Source organism: Bos taurus, chromosome 6, assembly GCF_002263795.3.
Source record: "Bos taurus isolate L1 Dominette 01449 registration number 42190680 breed Hereford chromosome 6, ARS-UCD2.0, whole genome shotgun sequence".
Taxonomy (NCBI): domain Eukaryota; kingdom Metazoa; phylum Chordata; class Mammalia; order Artiodactyla; family Bovidae; genus Bos; species Bos taurus.
In genome coordinates this window covers 60,472,432-60,498,318 of record NC_037333.1, presented here as the reverse complement: position 1 = coordinate 60,498,318, position 25,887 = coordinate 60,472,432, and the positions used below count along the sequence as shown (strand labels likewise).

The 25,887-nt window shown below is 40.2% G+C and overlaps 1 protein-coding gene across 27 annotated transcripts in view; it reads right to left on the bottom strand.

Moving 5' to 3' along the window:
* Nucleotides 1-25,887, bottom strand: part of LIMCH1 (LIM and calponin homology domains 1) — a 351,668-nt gene that overhangs the window by 77,448 nt on the left and 248,333 nt on the right. For 12 of the 27 annotated variants that reach the window (XM_015471597.3, XM_024993560.2, XM_024993558.2 and 9 more), the window contains exons 4-8: nucleotides 24,147-24,253; nucleotides 18,631-18,661; nucleotides 16,533-16,643; nucleotides 7,994-8,189; nucleotides 2,269-2,521 (exon numbers count right to left, since the gene is read on the bottom strand). In XM_015471597.3, the coding sequence (XP_015327083.2) occupies nucleotides 2,269-2,521; nucleotides 7,994-8,189; nucleotides 16,533-16,643; nucleotides 18,631-18,661; nucleotides 24,147-24,253 (698 nt within the window). Of the gene's footprint in view, nucleotides 1-948; nucleotides 1,216-2,268; nucleotides 2,522-7,993; nucleotides 8,190-8,546; nucleotides 8,734-16,532; nucleotides 16,644-18,630; nucleotides 18,662-24,146; nucleotides 24,254-25,887 lie in introns of those variants that run through there. The other 15 variants (XM_015471586.3, XM_015471590.3, XM_024993553.2 and 12 more) reach the window with 4 other exon arrangements.

Here is a 25,887-nt window from a genome sequence, read left to right as displayed (position 1 = left end):
ATGCGGTGGTCAGAGAACATCTGAAAGTGGCCTCCAGGTCAGCAGTAACTGGCTCAGAGGCGGTTAAGTAACTTACTTTCACTGATCCTCAGTTTATTCTGCTTGAAAAAAATGGGCATATCACCTACCTTTCAGGATTCAATGAAAGAGCAAGTGGCAAAGGAATTTCAATTATCAAACTGTTATGAGTTACAATTTGTCCAATAAATTTTGGTCTCACTATCATTTGTTAGGATCTTCGTGGCTATTACATGACAAAAATTAATCAGCTTCTGCAAACACCACGTGAAACTGTACAACTATACTTCTCTGTGACTTCAGCTGCTGAAGGTCTCCATCTCTCATGTAACTCAAGGCCACCAGGACTGTATACCAGTGCCTTTGTTACAATTAAGAGAAGTAATTACTCCATCCTTCGTTTTTGAATCAACAAGTTTTAGAAATGAGTCAAATAAACCTAATTGTACTTACTACTCCCTTGGGACAAAGAAAGTAAGCAGATTTTTGTCAGCCAGCCACTCTTCCTAAAGACAGTGCTTCCCATGCCAAAGGAACTATTTTCTAGTGATGTGTAAAGGAAGATAAGAGCCATTTAGGAGTAGTGTGAAAATTAACAAGCCATAAACAATTGAAAAATAAGATGTTATTGCCAGATATATCCTGTAGCCCACAAGTGACTGACCACACATACTTGACCAGAACAAGGTCTACTCAAGCAGCATGAAGCTCACTCTTTACCTCCATTTAAAATAACCAAAAATTCAGCAGAGACAGGCCTGAAGGCAAAGATGATTAGCTATTTCTATTTGCTCCAAGTAGGAAATAATGATGCAACGGGTAAAGCAGGAAGTGGGAAAACAAGATGGAAACTCCACCACATCAGACAGATTCCAAAGCCCCGGGCATGCACAAAGCCAGCCAGGCCAGTCTTTGGCCTGCACAGCTAACCTGGCAAAGCGCTGTGCTGCGGGCATGACCTTGATTCCGGCTTGCTCCAGCCTTCTGCGCTTTTGCATTTCAGCAGCAGCTTTCTCTTCAGACTTGGGAGCTGGTGCCACCACAGCCCCCTCTGGAGGAGGCTGCTCCTTCCCACAACTGGTGGGTAGTTCTGACCCACCATCAGGAGGCTTCCCACTGGTGTCCATTTGGCTGACGGGGTCCTCTTCACAATGAGACCCCACTTCACCTTCCTCTTCCTCTATTGTTTCAGGATAGCTAGTGAGTTGGACAACATAATTGACCAAACTAACACACTAGGCTGGGGAGCAGATCATAGATCAGCTCCTGGTCATTCCGATATTACTTCCACTTGAAAAAAAAATCATAGTATGCAATACTATTCTGGTAATGTGAAGAAAATTAAATGTAGCCATTTGTTAATTAATACAACGCATCATAATCTCTATACTGATTGAAAGCTATTTCAAACCTGATAGGCAAAAACCTTTTCTGCCAGAAAGGCAAAATTCATGTTTTGTTCAATAACTACAACTTTTAATAAAATGTTTACTCAATGGAAAATCATAGATAATAAAGGTAGACTATAAGAAATAACCAAGCAATGATCAGGATGGTTTTGCTAAAAGGATTAGACCAGACTATAAGTTTCTTTTATTAGACTGTAAAGTTCTTGAAGGCAAAGACTCTATCTTACCTTCTATTGGGTCCCCAAAGCCTAAAAGATCTACTACCTAGCACATGGTAGATGCTCAATAAATATATTCGTACTGAATAAATGAATGAAGAAGTACAAAAACATAATCAGAGATTAGGGGAAATCTTGCTTCCCTAAAGAGATGAGAAGTCCAATGCTTCTTCCATTTCATTATGACTGTTTGTTTCTACCTATGACTCAAGCATGTTCATGCATCCCTTATATAATGCTTGCGCTTATGTCCAGATAAACTTTGGTGTAGATAAAAGGTCTTATTATACCTGATCTAACAGGACTGGGAGTCAGACAGTTTCCCGAGAAGGATATGGACGACAGATCTGTTCTCAATGTCCTCATGACAGAGCTGGTTTCAAAAATCTACTCATTAGCCCAGTGTTGGTTGAATACCTACTGTGTGCCAGGCACAGTTGTAGGTGCCTTCATGAAGCTTCTATCCTATTGTGACAATCTGTCTCTGAAGGTCTGTTCTTCCCACCTCCATCTGTAATCTCACATCAATGGTCTACAGTGGCTCTTGGGGCTCATTCATATCCAGGGGCCCGTAGTTCCTATTATCACAAGCCAGGACAGGAGCAGCACAGCCCAGGTCTTACCTGAAGGGCCTCTCCCCACCCAGGGGGGAGGTGGCGGTACTCCAGCTCTTCCGATATTCCTCTCGCTCCGCCTTCTTCTTTCTCAGAGGTGCGGGGACGTAGGCTGTCTGGTTGCTCTTGTTGGGGAGGTACTGGTTAAAAGGCACTGCTGATTTCGGCTCACCGTGGGACGTCCGCCTCGCAGACATGTCATCCTTCTTCACATCAGGCAGCTTCCGATGGGGCAGGTCGGATTCAGAGTCGCTCCCCCTCCCTGGGGAGAGAGGACGGGGGCTGAGAGAGTGTGCCGGGCTAGCAATAAAATTCCAAATGGCAAGTATACGGTATGGGGGATGTGGTTAAACAAATCTAGAGTATCAGTCGAAGTTAGCCCACTCTGGAAAAAGCTCTCAATTCTAATCAGGAAAGAAAAAAAGTCAAAATTAAAAAAAAAAAAGTAAGCTTAGCTGTGTCTGAGAGTTACAATTAACAACACATTTGCAATAGGACTATATGCCTGCTCAGGTTCTGCAAGTCTCAGAAGAAAAAATAAATTTATGGAGTTTTTACACAGCACCTGTTGTTGCACGTCTTACTCTGCACTAGATATTCTGACAAATAAGAATTATAAAAGATTTATAATCCTTTGTCTTTGAGGTATCTTTAACCAATTCATGAAACACCTGGAGAATATTAGTTATAATCAAGGAGCACAAACATATAAGAACTATAGGAATTCAGAAAAATGATCAGTATGGATTATACCAAGAGTTTGCCTTCTAGGAAATGGCTTGAGTTATAAGAAATGCATATTCCTCTATATCAGAGCCCTTTCTGGTACCCAGAGCTGGAGGCAGTTTTTTCCTGTGAACACTATGGCCCGATGATCTGTTTTTCTTCTGGCACTTTATACTTTCTATTTTATATTTTGAGAACAGGACTTGGTACCCTTCACAGTACTTATCACACGGTTTGTGCACACAGTGGATATACTCAAACGATCACACAAGTCAATGTATTGGTCTAGCTTAAAAAGCATTCTATACAACACAAAGGAATTCAACATTACCAACATCAGTCTTTCACTGGGCAGTATCTAAATTATGCTGTATCCTTGCTTCCTGAGTCTCGTCTCATCAGATTTCTAACATCCATTAGACTGAAACCGTCATTAAAACACGCCCTACTGTGACAGGCAGCCACCATCTGAACGCTGGTTGAAAACTCTTAATGAGTGCCGTATAAAAAGGTCCAACTCCACTGACAGCAAACAGAAATTGACCTCTTTACATCTGTGAAAAGAACCTTCAACCGAAGGTCGAGAGATGTGGCAGCCTAGCGAAGTGGGGAGCGCAGGTGGTTAAGTCAGATCCACTTCGTACTGAGCTCTGCCACTCACTAGCTATGTTATTTTGGCCTTGGTCACTGCACCACTCCAAGCCTCAGTTTTCCAGTCTATAATATAGTGAGGATAATAGTATCACCTACTTTGTAGCACTGTTGGGAGGATCAGATACGTGTGAAACTACTGCTCCTAAGTGCTTAACAAACACTGACTACTCTTGATGCTACAATAGCTTTGGATCTGTCACTGATGAGCTGTGGGCTCCCAGGCTTGTCTCTAATACACCTGCTCATCCTCTTCTGTAAAAATAGGAATGAAATAACTTGCCCTGGAGATTAAATGATTTAACGGCTTTTAAACAACGGTAAAAGTTAAAAGCATTGACCATAAACAAGTTGTTCATTGTTGCAGATGAAATGTTCCATTTATGAATTATTCATGTCACTGGCTTTTAGCCTCCCTTCTGGAGTTTTGACCATTTCATGACTTGTTGGTTTTTGATACCTAACTTAGTTCCCTTCTCACCCCAAGTCTTTTATCACGTATATCTGTCTCAGTATCATGATAAAATACTTAGGGCCCTCGGTGAATTGCTTTATACCAAACACTAACACCACCTTACCTTGCCAAGCACTTGGACTTGTTTCCCTATTTGATATTTTCCCCATGATACAGAGGTGAAAACAGAGGCTCAAAGAGACCCAAAGAGCCCCTTTTTCAAGGCTGGTAAGTAACAGCTCAAGACTCCAATTTCTGTTCTCCAGATTCCAGCCCAAGAAAGACCCCCAGTTGCTGAAAGGAGAGAAACACAGCCTTGGGGAAAGGAAGGATCAGAATTTGATAAAAGGATATCATCATCATCATCTGCACTATTGCAGTTTTCTAACTTTGGGCACAATGCCCTCTGCTTAAAGCATCCTGACGAGGGGAAAACCTGGACTTGGCTAAATAAATGAAGGAAATAAAAAGATTCTTCAGTCAACTATGAAGGCCTAGCACGGAATAGAGCTGTCTCTATTCACTCGGTTCTAAAACCCTATAATCTATGAAACTTATTTTGGTACTATATCTAAAAACATATTACCTATAATACACTGAGAGTCTCAAAATAGGTTGTTTAACACATAAACAGATCACCTTCCCCTTCTCTCCAATTACTCTTTGATAAATGTCTTCAACAGACACTTCAAAAAGAGTTAATTTACAAATGCCCAGAGGCAACGTGACTTAGTTGAAAGCAGTGTAACCTTCTGGACTTGGAGACCAGGGTCTAATTTCAGCTCCACCATCGCCCTGCCATGTGACTGGGGAATTTAAGCCCTCTGTTCCTCAGGGTCCTCACTGGAAATAAGGTGATAATACAGCTCTCATCAGTTGTTGTCAGGATTACCTGAGATGTAAAGCACCCAAGTGTTAGAACTCTTCTTATCTCAGGCCAAGACTTCAAAAGATTTTGATTTAATCCCGAAAAGATGAAAATGTACTAGGGTCGCTTCTCCATCTATGCCCAACAGTGCACATGACCATGATGACATCCTTTTATCAAAGTCTGATCCTTCCTTTCTCCTGGGACTACATTTCTCTCCCTTCCAACAACTAGGAGTCTTTCTTTTTTTAAATCTATGTTTACTATATATGGGCTTCCTTAGTGGCTCAGTTGGTAAAGAATCTGCCTGCTATGCAGGAGACCTGGGTTTGATCCCTTGGTAGGGATGATCGATCCCATGGAGAAGGAAATGGCAACCCACTCCAGTACTCTTGCCTAGAGAATTCCATGGACAGAGGAGCCAGGCAGGGACTGCCAAGAGTCAGACATGACTGAGCGACTAACTTTCCCTTTTACTTTACCATATATACCACCAACCCTTTGCTTTTTCATCTTCCTCCAGTACTTTAATTTCTCTCATTCCTTATGTCTCTCCCTTAACCTTTTATATAAGAGATAAGAATATTCATTTAACAAAATGCATTATGTTTATAAAACATATTCTTAATTTTAAAAGCACCCGAGTAGAAGATTTTGTATTTCCTCTTCAGTGGAGCTCGCCTCAGAAGGCATGTCAGTGAAAGCGAGGGAGGAACTGGGTACCTGTCAAGCAAGACAGAGTGGCTGAATTGACCCTGGTGACCCACAGCTTCCTTACCAGGTGACTCTTGCGTCCAACCCACAGAATCACAGCACCTCTTACGTGTGTGGCTCTTGACTGTCCCTACTGAATGGGTCTGTGGGCCTCAGTAATAATAAAATGAAAACTCTCTCAACCCAATAAGGAGCTGGAAAATTTCATGGTAAGACTTTCCTTAGTTGATTATGAGTCCTAGGAAGTAAATTTTCAAGAATTAAAAAAAAAAAGTTCTTCTAAATTTGAAAGTGTTTATTAGCACTAGCAATCTTCTTGATTACATCACTTAAAAAATATACCATAAACTCTAATGAAATACAACATCAATTTGGATAAAATTATACCACAGTTTTAAAGGCAGATAAAAAGTGTTGTTTTTCTTTAAAACCTCATTAGGTCTTGATTAGTTTACAAGAATATGAGCCTGAAGGTATCAGGCTGATTGGTGAAATCTGTGTGTTAAGATGCTCTTTCACGGATGGTGTTTTGTGAAGCTCAATTTCATGTTTTTCTCTACATGGGAAAAACTTATGAAAAGACTCTGGCTTATCAATCTTAATTGTTGCAAATGAAATTATGCCTCAGCACATATTAGTACAATATTAGTAGTTACCATCTCAAATCCCTTCAAGATGTGGCCCATTATAAGCTCTGAATCCCTCAAAGCTGGTGACAGAATAAATAAAGGATCCACATTACCAGTTATTAGAAACCAGGATGAGACAATGATAATTCTTTAAAACAATCAAAATAATATGAATGCAATAGTTTAGTTATGATATGTTTCATAAAAGTAAATCTCCCTTTCAGTTATGTTAAAGTTCAATTAGATCATGCAGTTGGTATTGTAACTTCTAATACTGTGGGTGGGACTTACGATGTCATGTAAAATTGTAGAAATGTTTTTCAACCAGTTCACAATGCACCATGGAATTCTTTAGGAGTCACATACGATATGGCCCTGAGGCTAATCTATTTGCTGGCAAGTTTAAGTACTAAACAAAAGCATTAGTTCAGTCATGCTAGAATCTGAAAAATCTATTAAGCAAACAGAAAGATGTGTGAGTAAATTAAGCTTTAGGGTATAAGCTTTGGACTCACACTTCTCGAGGCTAACATTGTCACGCTACTTACAGTGACTGGGGGCACTTACAATGTTAGGATGGTTTCTTAACCTAAGATTCATCTGTAAAATATGGCTAAGGAGTGTTTCATAGCCCTGTGAGAGAACTAACTCACATACTGGGTATCTCATAATCTGTGCTAAGCATTAAATGAGATACCAGAGGTCGAGTAATGAACTCAGGACCTGGGCATATTAAATACCCAAGTACTTTGGTGACATAGAATTTTATAACTGGAAGGGGTCTTTTAGCTATAAAATAAAATTTTCATCTCAGACAGAAGACTTAAAGTCTCTAGAAATATTAGCTTCAATCAGAAGCTAATTATTTCTTTTTCTAGTAAAAAGAAATAGACACAAATAAAAGAATTCCCTGAGAGTCTTTCTCCAAGTTTATACATGCAGAGCCAAGCTATCTTCCCTTCTTATTAATAAAAGCACAAAGGCACAAGATCAGTAAGGTAAACAGCTTCTGAAAAAATATGCATTAAATTTACATCAGGTTGCATGACCATACATTTTTGTAAAGAAAAATGATCATTCCTTTCAGGTGATATAAAATCCAGGAGATTTAAATGAAACCCAGCCTCTGAAGAAACAAGCAGTCTGGGTTGTGTTCAATACATGAAGGACCACCTGCATCGCTCTAGTCAACGGTCAGGTATAAGCATCTAATATTGGCAAAACCATGCCAATTAAAGTTTCACAGTCCCAAGCTTCAGAGCTGTCGTAAGTGTGTGCAGTGTGTTTCCAGTTTGCTGGAAGTTGATCCATTTTCACTTGTACAGTGTGGTACTCACTCAAGCATTTCCCTTCCTCGTACCTGAAACATATAAATCTCCAGCACACTTTATGAGCTAATGGTCTGTACAGCGTCTTGATTCACTGAGACCCAGGGAGGAATGATGTAACACATTTTCCAACAGAAGATATGCTCACTGAGGCAATGTTCAAACCAACTGCTGGCAAAGGCAAACCAAATTCTAAGGACCACCAAAAAACAACATTAAGAGATTTTTTTTTCCTACCAGTTTAGAGTTTCCGCAAGGTAAGTATGGAGTCCGCCTTCCCAGTGCCAATCTCTCGGCTGGGAACAAGGCAGCTTTTGTTAGTGTTTGATTCTAAGAAGTGCAGTTTATTAAGGCTCCAACCTACCATCACTGCTTCCCCTGAGGACTACATCTGGCGAAGGAGTCTGCCGGGAACGGGAGCCAAAGGAATCCAGGCTGTCGAAGGAATCATCTCTGCCGTGTCGAGGGGGAGAGAGGGAGTCGCTGCGCTCGGAGTCCCAGCAGTCGATGTAGCCACTGTCTCGAATACTACGTTTAGGGCTCTCAATGTCATCAGTCTCCTGTTCAAGAAGAAAACAAAAGGATTACAGACATTACAGCAACAGACATAGAGCCTATGGATATCAGGAAAATCAGTCCCCAGCAGTCTCCAAAAAATCCTGCATATAGAATCACTGTGGAAAGGCTAGAGCAAGCAGTTATCACATTGATTATCATCTGCAAGTCAACATTTCATTCTTCAATCCTTCCCTGCTACAACTTTCTCAATCAGAAAATCACACATATTAAAAAAAAAATCCCCAGGCATCTCGTAGTCCACAATGTTTAAAAAAAAATTTCGAGAAATAAGAATAAAAGATCAAGTTTGGATTCACAAGAATACAATAAAAGATGAAAAGAAAAATGAAAACCTTAACCTTGACCCGTCTTTCGGGATCCATAACTGCATGTCTGTTCCGGGACCCAGCCCCAACTGCTTCTGTTTATGCTGTCTGGCTAAGGCACACAGCATTTGTTTTTGCAGCAGAATCAGTTTCATAAAATCCTGGAGCAGTATGCTCCATCTTCTGCTACCTTGAAGGGAAATTCCTGCTCTGAAAGGGAGCTGTCTTTTCTGGGGCAAAAAGTTAAAAAAAAAAAAAAGCAGTGAAAAATATGCAAAATGCTTTTCCTGATGCTTCAGAAGAATCCAGGCATGCTCTCGCTCTCGGCCAGCTCTTGGCGCTGGGGGAGCTGAAAGCACTTGTGGCTGACCCACATGTTCAGAGCAGTGAAAACAATGGCTGTCTTTGACAGCCTGTGATTATAAATTCTTTCCAGCGCAAGCAGCACATACTAAAACACTGAAACTCCAGCAGAAGAAAGGTCAGTCAAAGCCATCCTCACCCTCATATTATAATAAAAGCCTTGTTCCCGCCAGTGTCTTAGCATTAATTACAAGAGTCCAAGCTGACGAAAACAGAAATAACTCCGGTCACTCAAAGATAAACCTCAGTTTAATCTCTCCCAGACTGTTGCTTAAAATCAGGGCTGTGAATGACATCCACAAAGACTGGAAGGTCCCACTGCAGATTTCCTGGGATGCTCAGGCAGGTGCCCTCCACATTCCCCACAGAAAGGAAAAAAACAAATATACTCCATGTTAGCAATTTTTAAACACTATTTACACTGACTTATATGCACACCACAGCCAGTGTCTTTGTAGGAACTGTGTCCAGCGGCTTCTATCAGTTATAACCTCTGACTCTGACTTTAGTTAGATCCTCTGACTCTCCCCAGTGAGCCCTCTGGGGGGACAGAGTGCCTGTCATTCACAAGGCACACACACATGTTGCATCAGGACTCAGAGTGAGCGAGAGCGGAAGGGGAAGTGTGGAGAGGGGCACTGCAGCCACCACAGTGAGGACCTGAATATGGCCTGGGTGAGTTCAGCTGACACGACCCTCTGGAGGAAGGCAGAAATTCCAGTTATGGAAATGAAGGAAGTTTACTTGTAGGTCAAAAGTTAACCAGGACTTGTACAAAAGCCAGGCCTGACTTTTAGCAGGAAAAGGAAGAACTCATGACTAACTGAAAATTATATATCTAAATTGGATACGGTTTTGCATTTAATTTCTTTGGAAATGCAAGTAATTATCTTGGATTATTTATCCACTGAGAACAGGCCAAATGGCCAATGTTATTGAACACTTACTCTGTGCTTGATGCTTTTTGTAGGCTCTATTATTCAATCCACACAACCTACTCCCCAGTGATGTGGTTGGGGTTGTCCCCATTTTATAGAAAAGAATCAGAGAGTTCGAGTAACTTGACTGAGGTCACGCAGTAATCAGCCAAGTTGTGATTCTGACAAAGGACTCTGTCTCCAACTACCAAATGGCAAAAGCTGACGACAACATCTGATGAACTTCAGTAAGTGACAGCTGTCATCATCAGCATCACCTCTTCCAACTGCTGTATACTTACTGCCTGCTTACGCTGGCATGCTAAATCGCTTCAGTCGTGTCTGACTCTCTGCAACCCTATAGACTACAGACCACCAGACTCCTCTGTCCACGGGATTCTCTCAGCAAGAATACTGGAGTGGGTTGCCGTGCCCTTCTCCAGGGGACCTTCCCAACCTAGGGATGGAACCTGTGTCTCTTATGTCTCCTGCATTGGCAGGCAGGTCTTTACCACTAGTGCCATCCGGGAAGACCCATGCTTATACTGGATGATGCTAACCTGGATAGTGCCCCTCACTAAATGCTGTTTATGCCTAGATTCCCAACCTATACCTGCTGCAAGAAACAGTTTAGGGTAGGTAAAAAGCATGGTCTTGGAAGCTCAGCTAACAGTTTAAATCCTGGCTCCACCCGTTGTCAGCTGTCTGACCTTGGGCTAGTTATTTGAACTTGGCCAATTTCAGTTTTCTCATCAGTAAAATGGAGCAAATAATATTTATCTCATAGGGTTGCTGGGAGGGTTAAATGTATTACTACATGGAAAGCATTCAGAAAAATGCCTGATGCTTAAGTGCTCAAAAAATGTTAGCTATGCATTCATTTGGCATGTAAATGTCAATATATAAATCATACACAATTTATAAGTGCAGTTAAGGACATAATCTTATATAAACTCTGATATTCTTCTATCTCCTTCTCCATTTATATCCCATAACTAGATGCCTTGGGCCCAATTTCCCATCAGGGAGGACAAACACTTAGGAAGCCCACATCTAGAAATGACACAAATTTTACACAAGCTGCTTGGTACAGCATTACAAAACTGGATTTTCAAGAAAATAGTATCAGATTTTATTTTCTTGGGCTCCAAAATCACTGTGGGCAGTGACTGCAGCCATGAAATTTAAAAGACACTTGGTCTCTAGGAAAGCTATGACAAACCTAGACAGCGTATTAAAAAAGGAGACATCACATTGCCGACCAGGGTCCGTATAGTCACAGCTATGGTTTTTCCAGTAGTCATGTGTGGATGTGAGAGCTGGACCATACAGGAGGCTGAGCGCCGAAGAACTGATGCTTTCAAACTGTGGTGCTGGAGAAGACTCTTGAGAGTCCCTTGGACTGCAAGGAGATCAAACCAGTCAATCCTAAAGGAAATCACCCTGAATATTCATTGGAAGGACTGATGCTGAAGCTGAAGCTCCAATACATTGGCTACCTGATGCGTAGAGCCGACTCATTGGAAAAGATTCTGATGCTGGGAAAGACTGAGGGCAGGAGGAGAAGGGGGCTACAGAGGATGAGATGGTTAGATAGCATCACTGACTCAATGGATATATTTTGAGCAAACTCGGAGATAGTGGAGGACAGAGAAGCCTGGTATGCTGTAGTGCCTGGGATCACAAAGAGTTGGACATGACTTAGTGACTGAACAACAACAAATATCAGGAAACCTTTCCCAGATACCCAAATGTCTCCCCTACCCTACCCTACAAACCACAGGAGAAAAGAAAGGAAAAAAAACCCAAAATTCAACATGCTTCTTGGAGCTTCAGTTGCTTTCTCACAGGTAGTTATGGGAAAGAAAAATAGAAAGGCCATTCTGTTCATGACTTCATAGAAAGCCAAGAGTAAAACCTTGGATCAAGTGAGAGCCGGAAGCTGAACGGCAGCTTGACAAATGTAAACCAGGCCACCTGTGGCCATCCTTGGCCATAGAAACCTCAGGGCGAAGCAAGAGATTGGAAACAAAGATGTGGATGTTAGCAGGATGAACAATTTTATTGGATTCCATCAAGTCACTCAAAGGCAAGCTTTGCGAGAGGGGTTAGAAGATATGAACAACACAAAGGCTTGCACAGTCTAAATGCTCCTTTCTTCACGTCTATTATGTTGTCTATGCTTCCCATCTAGCTGCCCAGTAGCTGCCTCCTGTCTTCTGCAGAGAGCACTCCAAGGAGAGGGGATAAGACTTAAGGCTCTCCAGTGTGCTAACTGTCGGTTGTTCCAGTAAAAGTGTGTTAATGAATGGGGTGGGAACTACTAGCTTCCACAATATTTTTGGATTATTTCACTCATCTGTCCTCTTCTTATCCTCCTTAGTCAGAGATAATGAGAACCAGCTAGGGTTGGTGAATGACTTACGCTTTCTGAGAAACTCCAGACACCTCTGTTTTACTACTCACCATTTTCTGCTTCTTTTGATTTATAAGGCGGTTAAATTCTATTCTGGAGTGTTTTAGGTTCTACTTTTTCAGCTGTCTCCACCCACCACGCTCTGGTTGGGAAGTTATTCATTCCACAGATACTGACCAAGCATCTTCTATGTGCCAAGCACTGTCTCAGTTCTGGGGACATAATGTTATGCAAATTCGAGAAACACCCTGTCCATCTTGGGCCCTACACTCTAGCAGGGAAGAAAAAAAGCAAACAGAAACACCAATAAATGAAGACAAAGTTGGACTGTATGTATCAGGAAAAATTAAGCAGATTACAGGAAGAGAAGTTGATGGTGGCTGTCATCTAGGGCAAGGTCTTATATTTGTTGGCTTATCCAGCTCCCCCCTCTATCCCCATGTTCTGCTAATACCCCTCACTGTCTGAAACAGGAGTAGTTTAGGCCAATCATGGTATACCTTGCTCCTGGTCACACTGACTAGCTCAGAAATAGCACCCACACTGGGCCAGAGTACACCCCAGGAATTTTCAGCCGGGGCCAGGGAGGAGAATTCCTTGCCTTTCTGGGCAAGGAGCTAGAAGCAGAGAATTCTGTTTTTGGCCATAGTCTCTGCTATGGCAGAATGTCTAACTATAGGAGGAAAGGATGAATTCAAAGACAGACAGGAAGAGATGAGAGAAAGAAAGAGAGAGAAAGAACCTAGAAGGTCAACATAGTTCCAGACCCTGAGATCTTTAGGGCCACCCTCATCCCCTCGGCTCTTCCTTTAATCTCACTATTCTTGTAGTAACTCCCCTTGGTTTAGCTTAGGCATCCCCTCCTTTGGAAGACCTCTGACATATCCAGGCCCAGTGAAAGGCCATTATCACCATGCCTTCAGAGACCTTTACTGTCTAATGCAATAGCAACCTACTATGAACACCTATGTCCACATGTAATTAGTGCACTACAGAACAAGTTGTACCGTAATCATTTTTTGCACATTTCTCCTACTAGAAAAAAATGAATATGAAATAAATAGCCTTTGTGAACGGAGAAGGCAATGGCAGCCCACTCCAGTACTCTTGCCTGGAAAATCCCATGGATGGAGGAGCCTGGTAGGCTACAGTCCATGGGGTCGCTAAGAGTCGGACACGACTGAGCGACTTCACTTTCACTTTTCACTTTCATGCACTGGAGAAGGAAATGGCAACCCACTCCAGTGTTCTTGCCTGGAGAATCCCAGGGACGGCGGAGCCTGGTGGGCTGCCCTCTATGGGGTCGCACAGAGTCGGACACTACTGAAGTGACTTAGCAGCAGCAGCAGCCTTTGTGAAAGAAAAGCTTTAAATTTCAAATCTACTTCAGCTTGAGTATGTGCAGAAGAGATTCCAGTTGTCTCTCAGTATCTGTTTCCCAGTTCTTTTCCAGTGAAAATACCCATAATCTGCTTTTTATTTTTTAGTGGGAGGCAGGACATTGTAATGTTTTATTTATTGGCTGTGCTGGATCTTTGTTGCTGCGTGAGCTTTTCTCTAGTTGTGGTGAGCAGGGGCTACTCTCCAGTTGCAATGCACAGGCTTCTCATCGCAGTGGCTTCTCTTGTGTGGAGCATGGCTCTAGGGCATGCGGGCTTCAGTAGCCGTGACACCTAGGCTCAGTAGTTGTAGCTCCCAGGCTTCGCAACACGTGGGATTTTCCCAGATCAGGGATCGAGCCCATGTCTTCTGCATTGGCAGGCAAATTCTTTACCCCTGAGCCACCAGCAAAGTCCACATGCAGTTTTTAGATGAAATAAAATCTACTTTCCTCAAGTCTTTCCTTACAGCTAGCAACGGATATGTGACCAAGTTTAAGTCAACAGGATGTGAGCAGAAGTGTAGTGCATGACTTCCCAGAAGTGTCTTGAAAGTAAGGCACAGAGCTTTCTTCTTCTTGTCCCTGATTTTTCTTGGTTAAGAGGAGGACGTGAAGGCTAAAGCTTGCGTGGCTACCTTGGATCAAAAGGCTATGAGCTGAGGATCATGGAGTAAAAGGACAGTAGGCCCCAGCCAGTCACAGAACCTCCACACCAGTCCTGGACAGCTCATGTCCAGATCTTACTTACAGGAGTTTGACATAAGACGCTATTTAATCTAAGCCATTGGTAGAGTTTTCTGCATTTACCAACCAAACTCTATCCTAATTGATAAAATGAGTAATACACAAAATGAGATAATACACACTATTGTTGTTTAGTCGCTAAATCGTATTCAACTCTTTGTGACCCCATGGACTGCAGCACACCAGGCTTCACTGTCCTTCAATATCTCCCAGAGTTTTCTCAAACTCATGTCCATTGAGTCAGTGATGCTATCTAACCATCTCATCCTCTGTAGCCCTCTTCTCCTCCTGCCGTCAACTTTCCCAGCATCAGGATCTTTTCCAATGAGTCAGTTCTTCACATCAGGTGGCCAAAGGATTGGAGCTTCAGCTTCAGCATCAGTCCTTCCAATGAATATTCAGAGTTGATTTCCTTTAGGACTGACTGGTTTGATCTCCTTGTTGTCCATGGGACTCTGAAGAGTCTTCTCCAGCACCACAGCCTGAAAGCATCAGTTCTTCTGTGTCAGCCTTCTTTACGGTCCAACTCTCACATCCATACATGACTACTCGAGAAACCAATCTAATATTTCCGGTTATCAAATAGACCAGTGAAGTTCAGGTGAGTTACTCTCTAGTTTACATAGAGATATGGGAGCATCACAGCTGGTTTTTTTTAGTTGTTACGCTTTGTCCAGTGATACTAACTACTCCCTTGTGTCCTGTGACATCTATATTCATTAAAAAGGTAACAGCTGTTCACAATAGCAGGTCCTTTCAAGGAAGTTGTTAATAACTAACTATCTCAAAAGAAACGGAAGTCAGGAGAGACTCTGCAGCTGCAGAGACCAATAGATGCTCGGATTTTTAAGGAGCCAGACTAGCAGTAAGAAATGTCAATAATGAGAAGAAATTATATTTCCAGAGAATCAAGCAGGGAAACTATGAGGCAGAGCTTTTAAATAGTTTAAAACAGATAATCCATCTATCATTATACAAGTCCAAATTTAACAAAAAACAATAAACATTTAGATTTCACAAATCCAGACTAAAGCTTACCTTTGTACTTTGCCTAAGTAACTCTTTTGAGTGAGATGAAGATTAAAGGACAAATAAGAGTTAAGACTAAGAAACAATGTGTTTGAGCGGTGTGTTTATTTTTCAAGGAATTGAGCTTAAAGGACTTTGTTTATATGTGTTATGACCAATATGAAAGCTTTGTCCATTTAAACATTCATGAGCCAGCCTGTTTCTAGCCAAACACAAAGAACTGTCAGAACTATTTGCTTTAAGGAATGAAGAATAAATTGTTAGAAAATTGCAGCAAATTCTTGCTTTCAGTATTAAAAGCAAAACTATAAAATACAGACTGTCTCTCACCGAGGTCTCATGAGTGCATTTAGTTTTCATGTTAGAGGAAAGAGGAGGAAGGCCTTAGTTATCTTGGCTGCACTACAGGTCTTATCCAAAACCCATGGGTGCTACTGATTCCAATGAGTCTTACCTACTCACTGAGGATGCTGGGTGGGGCTGCTCCCGGGTGATGCCATATCCTAGTACTTTGGGTGAGTTCTTATTTACTGCTGCATCTTTAACAGGCACACACAAAACAGCCACACACAAAACACACTACTTTTTCTTGGACAAATCCCTACCTTAGGTCAGTCTTTCTCATAATTAAATACACAAAGCTCTCACTATTACAATGTTTTCCCAATTTTCAGGTCATTCAAATGCAATGGTCATAAGATATGCATCTTAGAAGAGTATGTTTCTAATTTTTCAGAGACCAAGGCAAGAACTTGGCCAACGTTACCTCACCCATACCAAGGCTCTGACAGGTAAGCAAAATGACCTTTAGGATCAAAGTGCAGAGCAAGTCTTCATTTTTGTATAATACTGTGTTGTTTCATTCAGGCATTATTTCCCCAAGAAAGCAGGCACTGAGCTCTTTGGCACCCAGAGTCATATACTGACAGACTGAATTTGCTCTTTGGGAATTCAAGTTGGATAGAGATAAGCCCTCCCATTCTCAGAAGGGAATAAAATTTCAGGTAGGTGTGGAATATAGGGGGCAAAACTGTCGTTGGTAAGACACATGACATCTTTGGCCTGTGCGATTTTATCATGCGGACCTGTAATGATCTTAAAAGCAAGCAAATGTGTTACTTTCCCACATTATCTAAACCTCATGGGATGAGGAAGAAAAGCCAAGTTACCTTTCTCATCTGAGCCAGCAAGCCTTCAAACTCCTTCAGGTTCAGCGTAGTCCCACTGTACGAGGCACAGCTGTTCGCCGCTTTGCCCAGCCAGTAAATGGTCACTAGTACCTGTGATACAGAACCATGCACAAAGAATTACTTTTCAACCAAGAAGTCAGTAACGCTCCTTGAACAGGAAAGCAGGAAGAGAGAATGTGAAGCGCTAATTTACAAAAACCACCTTCCATGAGGTATCCATTCTAGGTAAAATTGTTTTACTAGGAACCCAATGCTGCGTCAGTCAACACAAACATGATTCAGTAGTGAAAATAAGACCCTAGTTTTAGGAAGAATTTGGTTGTGAGAATGTGAGCAGGAAGGAAAAATAAATCTTCCAAAACTATTTTCATGTCATGAAGGTTTCAAAACCAGGAAGCAAAAATTTTCAGAAACTCTGGAGTCTTTACCCAGACAAGCAATGAAACAGGTTGTCAATTCCTTTCAAGAGTGGTACTTTTAAAAGGCCCATAATTTCTACTTGCGGGCACAGAGGTTCTGCTAAGGCCATTAGTAAAAATTTTTCAAAGGAGTGAGAAAACATAATTAGTGGTTTCCAGAACAAGATCAACAAAATATATCTAATTAAAGTCAGAGGACAGCAATGTAATGAAGAATACATTCTGCAGAGACCTAGCTCTGGGGTATAGTTAGTTAGATTCCTATTAATCTGAGATGGGAAATTTTGGGCTGGGCAAGACTACTGCCAATTAGCAATTGTTTGAATGTTTAAGAATGTCTATGAATATTCACTGGTCTGAAGCTTCAGTCCTAAGTTAATTCTGTCCTGTTTTTCCAAAGAAACTGTCCACAAAAGCGAATTCTCTTTATACTGATTTTCCCACAGAACCCCACAGGGGTCATCTGAAGATGAGCTCCATAAAGTTGAATGACCGGGATCTCAAGCCTATGGAAAAGCTAAGACTATGATTTTGTTTTCACATTTGGTCTTAATGCTCTAGCTAGGCTGGGAAGTATTTACTGTCCCTCCCTCTATTTGCTAGGCCAGAAAATGCTCTGGACAGCATGATATATGTACAAGCTTCCAGATGGCAACAGGCCCAAAATATGGTTATGTGCATCATTGCTAAGATGTGATTTGGTTTTCTACCTCTGTGGGAAAATGTTAGTTTAAGAATCCTTCAAAACTTCCAGAAATTCTTTTTTAAATGATTACTTACAAATAAATTTCTAGAGTACAGACAATTACAGATGTCAGGACATGAACTAGGCCCATAAAATAACTCATGTGTGCTAAGGGTATGAGGCTCTCTTGAAAAGTGTAATAGGAGAACAAAAGACAGGACTGTGTTGTGTTTTAGATTATGGGGTTTCTGTTTAAAATTGTATGATGAAAAATGCACATAACTGTGGTTTTACAGAGGAAGAAAAAGGAGGTAAGAATGAGAATGTCAGTCAAATATAATAGCACCCTGGAAATTTTTTAAAAGTGGAGGGTCACAGCCAATTTTAAAATTTTATAGACAGAAGATCATTTCGTACACTCTTCAATTTAAACTTAAAAGAGCAGTAATGTACTTGCCCTTGGAAAATAAGATCTAACTAGAAAAAGATGATTTTGGAAAGTGCTAATAAAAACCTCAAAAGATTAATAGCAAAAAAATACACAAAAGGTACAGGCCCACAATAGTCAACAGTATTTATATTATACTAATATTTTCCCAAAAACAACTTGCCCAACTGCTTAATTTAATAACCCCATCTGTGCTTACCCACGGCAAGGAAGTAATATTAGTGCTCAGACACATCATTCTGTGTTTAAGAAACCAAATTACAAATAGAGTGCAAGCTTTCATTTATTTCAGATGGAGCTCTTATCTAATTAAAGAGACATTCCCCCCCAACCAGAAAAAAACTACCATTTTTATTTCTATCACTGACATTAATTTTTCTATCAGAGGCACATATACTTGTTTTCTAAGAATGATTCTTTCTAGCTAGGCATTCGAGAGGCACTGAACTTATGAGGTAAAATTTATGCCCGAACCACCAATGTTAGAAGGAGAAAAGCTTTAGAAAGTGAAGCTAAAACACTTACATTTTTCAGCTTCCTACTATAGTCAAGACTCCTAATTAGGAAAAAGGAAAAGAAAATATGATCAGTTTCTTCACTGTGATCTTCATTTCAACATCTCTAAGATATATGTGAGAGCTAACAAATACAATGAAATCATCAGAATATATTATTTTTAAGGTCTACGATTAGTAATTTCAGGTACTAAATAAAATTACACAGAAAACAAAATAAGGAAGGATAAGATGGGATTAAAATTCCATAGTACACCATGGAAAGATGAATGTTTTGTAACATCTGGAAAATGAAGAATTCCATTTAAAACTAGGACTGTTTATATTTGTATACTCAAAGCTGAACTGTTCAAGTAAAATTTTGCCTAGGTTATATATCACTGTCAAACTGAAATCTGACTACACTTCCAAAATCTTCTTTATACAAGTACTTTTAACAAAGGTCTAAAACTACTTAATTAAATAGACCTGAAAAATATATGTAGAAGAGGCAATACTATCCAAATATTTGTTCTTTTCTGCTATGGACATAAATTAGTGTTGGGAATTAGCCATTAGCAGGAAAATATGCATGCTATGTTCAAATATACACACACGCATTCTTAAATATACAGAAACATTTATTCTCAAACTATAAACAAAAAAGCTACTTGGTGGTACTTTCTAAATATCCATACAGTGAAATATAAGAATTTCTTCTAAATTATTCTAAGTTTTCTTTAGCATGTCAACAAATAAATACTAGGAAAACAAATGCTACATTTCTTTTTTCCACAGAACTTCAGTTGGGGGTTGGGGAGGGGGAATGTAATTCTATTGAAAAAACTAGTCAAGAATTTCTTCAGATATTTAGATCACAATTACCTAACTGCTGCATATTCTGACCCAACGTACAGATTAATGAACAGATGCCCAATTTTAAGCCAACTGAGATTGGAGGGAATGGAAAAAACATAGTCCAGATCCAGGATATAAACCATCAACAGACACTCACATTGCAAGAAGCAGTGGTCCAACCTGGATTGGATTAGGAGCATGTTTCATATTCCCCCCATTAACAGAAAGGATGATATGTCATTAACTGCTTAGGTGTTTGCTAGGATTTAAAAAAACTGAACAACAACAACAGAACTAGATGAAAGCAAACAAAAATCTATTAAAGATTTGAATTTTTGGTGAGAAACTTAAGAACAGGGAACATAAGACTTTCTCTGCACTGACAATGAACATTTTTTGACTAAAATTGTGACCCAGTTCTGAAAAAAAGTCACACTTGGCACACTCTAGGAGCTCACAAAACATTTGTTGAGTGACTCACACATAACAACCATGTGAAAACGCTTCTAAATTTTTCAGAGACGTCCTCGGGAGCAACCCAAAGGCTTCCTCCTTTGCATCCAGTTGCTGCAGTTCTCTAGAATGATATTTGCTGCAAGCCCTTTTGGATTATGCTTTCATTTCTCACCAAGGTTGTCTGGCACCCATTACAGGTAGAGTGCACAAAATTACACACCCAGTAATCATTTGCAGGTTCTCCCTCTTTCTTTCTTTGTCTACTCAAGTTACTTCTCAAAAAAAAAAAAAAAAAGAGTAAGAAAAATTACCTACAAAGAAAGCTAAAGAGTACTTTGAAAAAGACAATTTGAAAAAGTATCAAAATTATCTATGTACATGTTGGCCAATTTACTTTTCTGTACAGCAGAAATTGACGCAGCAGTGTAAAGCAACTATACTCCAATTTTTAAAAAAAGCATCAGAATTTTCTTCTTGGGATCCACCCCTCTACCTATTGCTTTCAGTACTAACTGGTGTCAACAGGGTGTTTTCCATCTCTGCTAATGCTTGGCTCAACTTTCAGAGGGGAAAGCAGAAAAATATAGCAGTTTCTACTTTCATTTACCAGAGCTATGAAATCCACATGTGTTACAAATGTCCCCAGACAGTACTAAGTTAAACCAGCATCACTTACAGAAAAGTTGTGAAGCAGATAGTTCATTCCATGCCCCAATCCTCCTTAATGCTACAGATTTTCTAAGTACCATAAATGAATTTATGGCATAATTTCAATATAAAGTTCTTTAGGTTCTAAATATTCATACAGTGAAATAAAAATTCTTTCTCTATAATTATTCCCAATTCAACCTCCTATAACGCCTGTGGACAACTCCTCAAACCACACTCATCCTTGCTCATTACCCTTCTACCACACTGGCTGGCCACTCTTCTTTCTCTTTCTAGACATCAAGTTTGCTTTTCTTTCCTAGCCTTTCTACCTACCCTTCCTCTGCCCTGAATACCATATAGATCTTTGCATGGCTGGCTCTTGCTTTCCTTTCATGCCTCAGTCCTCAGCTGAAATGCTATCCCTTCAGAGAGACTATTCTTGACACATTTTCTTTTTTATTACCCCTCAGTTTTGTTGAGCTATAATTGATATAAAACATTTTATAAGTTTAAGGTGTGCAACACAATGATCTGATATATTGATATATATATATATATATGTATATTGTAATTGTCACTATCTTTTACATCATTTATTTTATTACTATTTTCTCCTCAGCACTTACCACTCCCTGCAATTTTTAAAAATCTGCTTATTTACTTCTCATTTCTTGACACAGGGTATATAATTCCATGTGAACAGAAGGCCTATTCTCTAGTGACCAGAAAGGATCAGACATATAGGAGCTGCTCAATAAATCTGCTGAATGAATGAAAAATATCAGTCATAGGGGAAAGCGATGGGCAAGTGTTTCTTAACAAAATTAATAACCTCAAGTGAAGGAAAAACTTAAAAGGGAAGAAAATAAGAAGAAATACAAAATGGGAGATAAGTGGAAAGATATGATAAAGAAGGGAAGGGAGGCACTGGGAAGAGAAGGAGACGGAGAAAAGAAGCAAAAGCAAGAAAAGGACAGAGGAAAGAACAGGAGAAGGGGAAGATGGCCTAGTAACTGAGAAGTGAGTGTGTGCCACTGGTCTAAGAGACTTTTTTCCCTTTGGATTGCTTTCTGTGTCTTTGAATTAAAGTCTCTTTAGAAGGTGGTTGACCCACCTTCCCAGATCTGCACTGAGCAAGCTTTAGCTAGAATCATACCCATAAGAATATTCTGTCCAATTCCAGTTTACATATGAAGACACAGAGCCCTACTGAAGCAAAGGCTCTTGGATTATAGACCTAAGGGGTAGCATATGTAGAGGCAGACCCTGGGTTTACTGATGCCCAGGCTTTTACAGAAAAGCAATTAAGGTGATATGAGTTCTAAATTTCTAAAACTAATCAGTCTCAGAGTTCTCCTGGTTTAGTAACATACTGGTTTAGAGTGACTTAAAAAAAAAAAAATGAATGCAGCTGCCAATATCGTTAAGTGAACTTTCCTTCACCCTCTAAGCAATGTGTGTGTGACTAATGATTACCTACCATGCCACATAGTTACTATTGTTTCTGGTCACTTGCCACCCAGGTGAAACTACAAATATGAGATGAGGCAGAACCTGAAACAATTTCCTAAGCTGAATAATGATTTATACAGGCTGGATTTAGGTGCAGAACAAATGGAGCATGTGAGCACTAAAATGAGGTTTATGGTGCTCTCCATATTCAAATATCATAACTTTTATTCTGTTATTTTTGCCCCTAACTAAAGTTTTTCCATGAGAAATATTAAAGAGAGGTCAAAAGGTACAAACCTCTAGTTATAAAATAAATAAATAGTGGGGTTGTAATGTACAGCATGACAACTATAGCTAATAAAACAATATTGCTTATTTGAAAGTTGCTAAGAGAGAAGATCTTAGAAGTACACATTGCAAGAAAAATACATTTTATATAGTGATAGATGTTAACTAGACTTACTGTGGTAAACATTTTGCAATATACACAAATACTGAATTACTATGTTGTACATATGAAACTAATATCATAGTGTATGTCAATTATGTCCAACTCTGTGTGACCCTATGGACTGTAGCCTGCCAGGCTCCTCTGTCCATGGAATTTTCCAGGTAAGAATACTGAAGTGGGTTGCCATTTCCTTCTCCAGGGGATCTTCCTGAACTGTGGTCCTGGAGGAGACTCTTGAGAGTCCCTTGGACAGCAAGGAGATCAAACCAGTCTATCCTAAAGGAAATCAACCCTGAATATTCATTGGAAGGACTGATGCTGAAGCTGAAGCTGCAATACTTTGGCCACCTGATGCGGAGAGCTGACTCATTGGAAAAGACACTGATGCTGGGAAAGATTGAGGGCAGGAGGAGAAGGGGGCAACAGAGGATGAGATGGTTAGATGGCATCACCAACTCCATGGACGTGAGGTTGAGTAAACTCTGGGAGATAGTGAAGGACCGGGAAGCCTGGTGTGCTGCAGTCCATGGGGTTGCAAAGTGTCGGATATGACTGAGCGACTGAACAACAACAACACATGTCAATTATATGTAAAAAGAAGGCACACTGACAACAGAGAAGTGATTTTTATATAGTCAGTCATGGATGACTCTCCCTTATTCCTAGTCATAAATCATAAAATCCAATATAAACTCCAATTTGATTTCATTTAGTAGTTTCCATATTTTCCCCCATCATTAAAAAAAAAAAAGCCAGTATGAGCAGACAAATACCAAAAAATTTACAGTTCTGAATCTTGGTGTTTCTCTTTCTTCTGCCCTTCTATGGTAAAATGACCCAAAAGTAATCAAAAGGAGAAGTACATCCAACCCAAAGATGCTATGTATGTAACTAAGCTTATTATTAAAGCATATTAATGCCAAACACTGTTTGACTAACTTGGAAAATGTTTTATATGAATTTGGTAGAGTCTGAAGAACTTTTAAACTACAGAAAAGTTACCTCCACCATCTCAAAAGGACTCTTCATCTCATCACCCTGCTCACAGCTATTTCTTTACAGAGAAGCACACTTGCCTTCTCTTGTACTAAAACATTCTTTCCCAAGAATTCTTTGGCCCCAAACATGGCTCACTGAGTAGATACAGTCAACAACAGTCAAATGGCCAATGATCCATCTTCAGAGAACTTAATCACTGACACATATGAGAAAACAGTTACAAATGTAAATGGAGAAGAGATTTTTCCATAATCTATTGCCTTCTTTGCATAATAAACAGAGTTCAGAACTGTTTAGGAGTTTGCAGTCTTCCAAGAGCCTATTCATATGCCCAACTGGAGCCAATAAAAGCTTTTTGTCTAACCCAAATAGATTTTGCGCATACTTCTCCCTTGCCTCTCCCTCTGTTAATTTCACCTAAAAGTTTTCCTCCTTGTCTCTAAAATTCTAACTCTATATGTATGATTTTTGCATTTCAAAAAATTATGTTTGATCAGAATGAAAGTTAGGCACAAGGGAAGGCCAATGTGGCTTGTTCTGAAAGCTGGATTTTCACCTTCACATTTCTAATTTATTAGGCATGCCCAATTCTCTGCCTCTTAGACCTTACAACATCATCGCAAACCCGCAAATCAAGCCGTAAATGGGTTTCCCTTGAACATAAATCGTGCAGGACTTACTTGACTGCGACTCTGTTGGACGTATCCTGCAGGTCACTCGGGTCAAAAAGCTGAGATTCTTTAAGGCCGAGCTCTTTACAACCTCTCAAGAATAATATGATATTGTCCTGGAAGAAAGAAAAGAAATCTAAGTCTACATTATTTAATATTATTTCATGAACCAATCTTTCCTCTTTAATAGTCCAAATCACTGGAGAGAAGACAATCCTTAGGGCAGTCAGAGTCAGATGTGAGTCATGGCTTGTTAGATAATAAAATCATACTTTGTTAGGAAATCCTGGAGTAAACAGACACTGCAAACTTTTGAACCCACAGCTATATCAAATTCATTGTTCTTCCCTTTACCTTTCACATTGGTGTAAAACTTTAAGTTAAATGCCACTGAAAAATAAAACTTAGGACTTCCCTGGTGGCCCAGTAGTTAAGAATCTACCTGCCAATACAAGGAACAAGGATTCGATCCCTGACCTGGGGAGATTCCACATCCTAAGAGGTAACTACTAAGCCTTCACTTTTATGCCTGTGTTCTGCAACAAGAGAGTATCCCTTGCTTGCCACAATTAGAGAAGGCCTGCTTGCAGTGCCAAAGACCCAACACAGCCAAAAATAAATAAATACATAAAAAAAAATTTTTTTTAAAGAAAAGTGTAACTTAAGTGATTTGAGGGGAGTAGTCCCAGGTGATAGTGATAAAGAACCTGCCTGCCAATGCAGGAGACACAGGAGACAGTGGTTTGATCTCTAGGTCAGCAAGATTCCCTGGAGGAGGGCATGGCAATCCACTCCAGTATTCTTGCCTGGAGAATCCCATGGATAGAGGAGCTTGGTGGGCTACAGTCCACAGGGTCACAAAGAGTTGGACACGACTGAAGCAACTTAATACACAGTACTTCTATTGCTTCAAAGTTTTGTCCATGTCTTATTGCCTAGAATCTGGTTCAACATTTAAAAAAAAAAAATAGGTTTTACTACCTAAGAGTCATCTTTGAGTTTTTCTTTTTAACTGATCTTCAAAAAGTACATCCTTCATCAGCGGGTTTTGATCAATAATACCTCTTTGTGGACTGTAAATTGAATTAAATTGGTGGGGGGAATCTAGACTTAACTGGAAGGGGAAAAAGAGGGGGCAAGGAAATCTTTTGGAAATAATATCAAAGACTTTCCTCATGGTGATGCATTTGTCTATCAGGTACAAGTTGACTTTGGCCCGGCAGAGTAGCAGACACATACAACAGCCGAGAAAGGCTCTGGTCTTCATCTGTTCGGAGTCATTAAGAGTAAACAAATGGCTCTGGAAGGGATGGCAAATTGTGAGTCATCCTTTAGGAACTCTAGGACATTAGCTGCAGATTCATCAGTTATGTCTTCGTAAAAGACTTTGTAAAAGACGAGCTAACTGGTTCCATCAGGTAGTTCAAACTTCAGGAAAGGAATGATGAACACTGGTTTCAGGAGCTGGATCAATGTGAAATGAGAGTGAAATTTGCTCAGTCATGTCCAACGCTTTGTGACCCCATGGACTATACAGTCCATGGAATTCTCCAGACCAGAATACTGGAGTGGGTAGCTATTCCCTTTTCCAGGGAATCTTCCCAACCCAGGGACTGAACCCAGGTCTCCCACATTGCAGGCGGATTCTTTACTGGCTGAGTCACCAGGGAAGCAAATGCTATCTAAATGCTCTAAGACAGATGCTACAAAAATCTGAAGTCATGGTGGTAAATAAATCATATATTCAGAG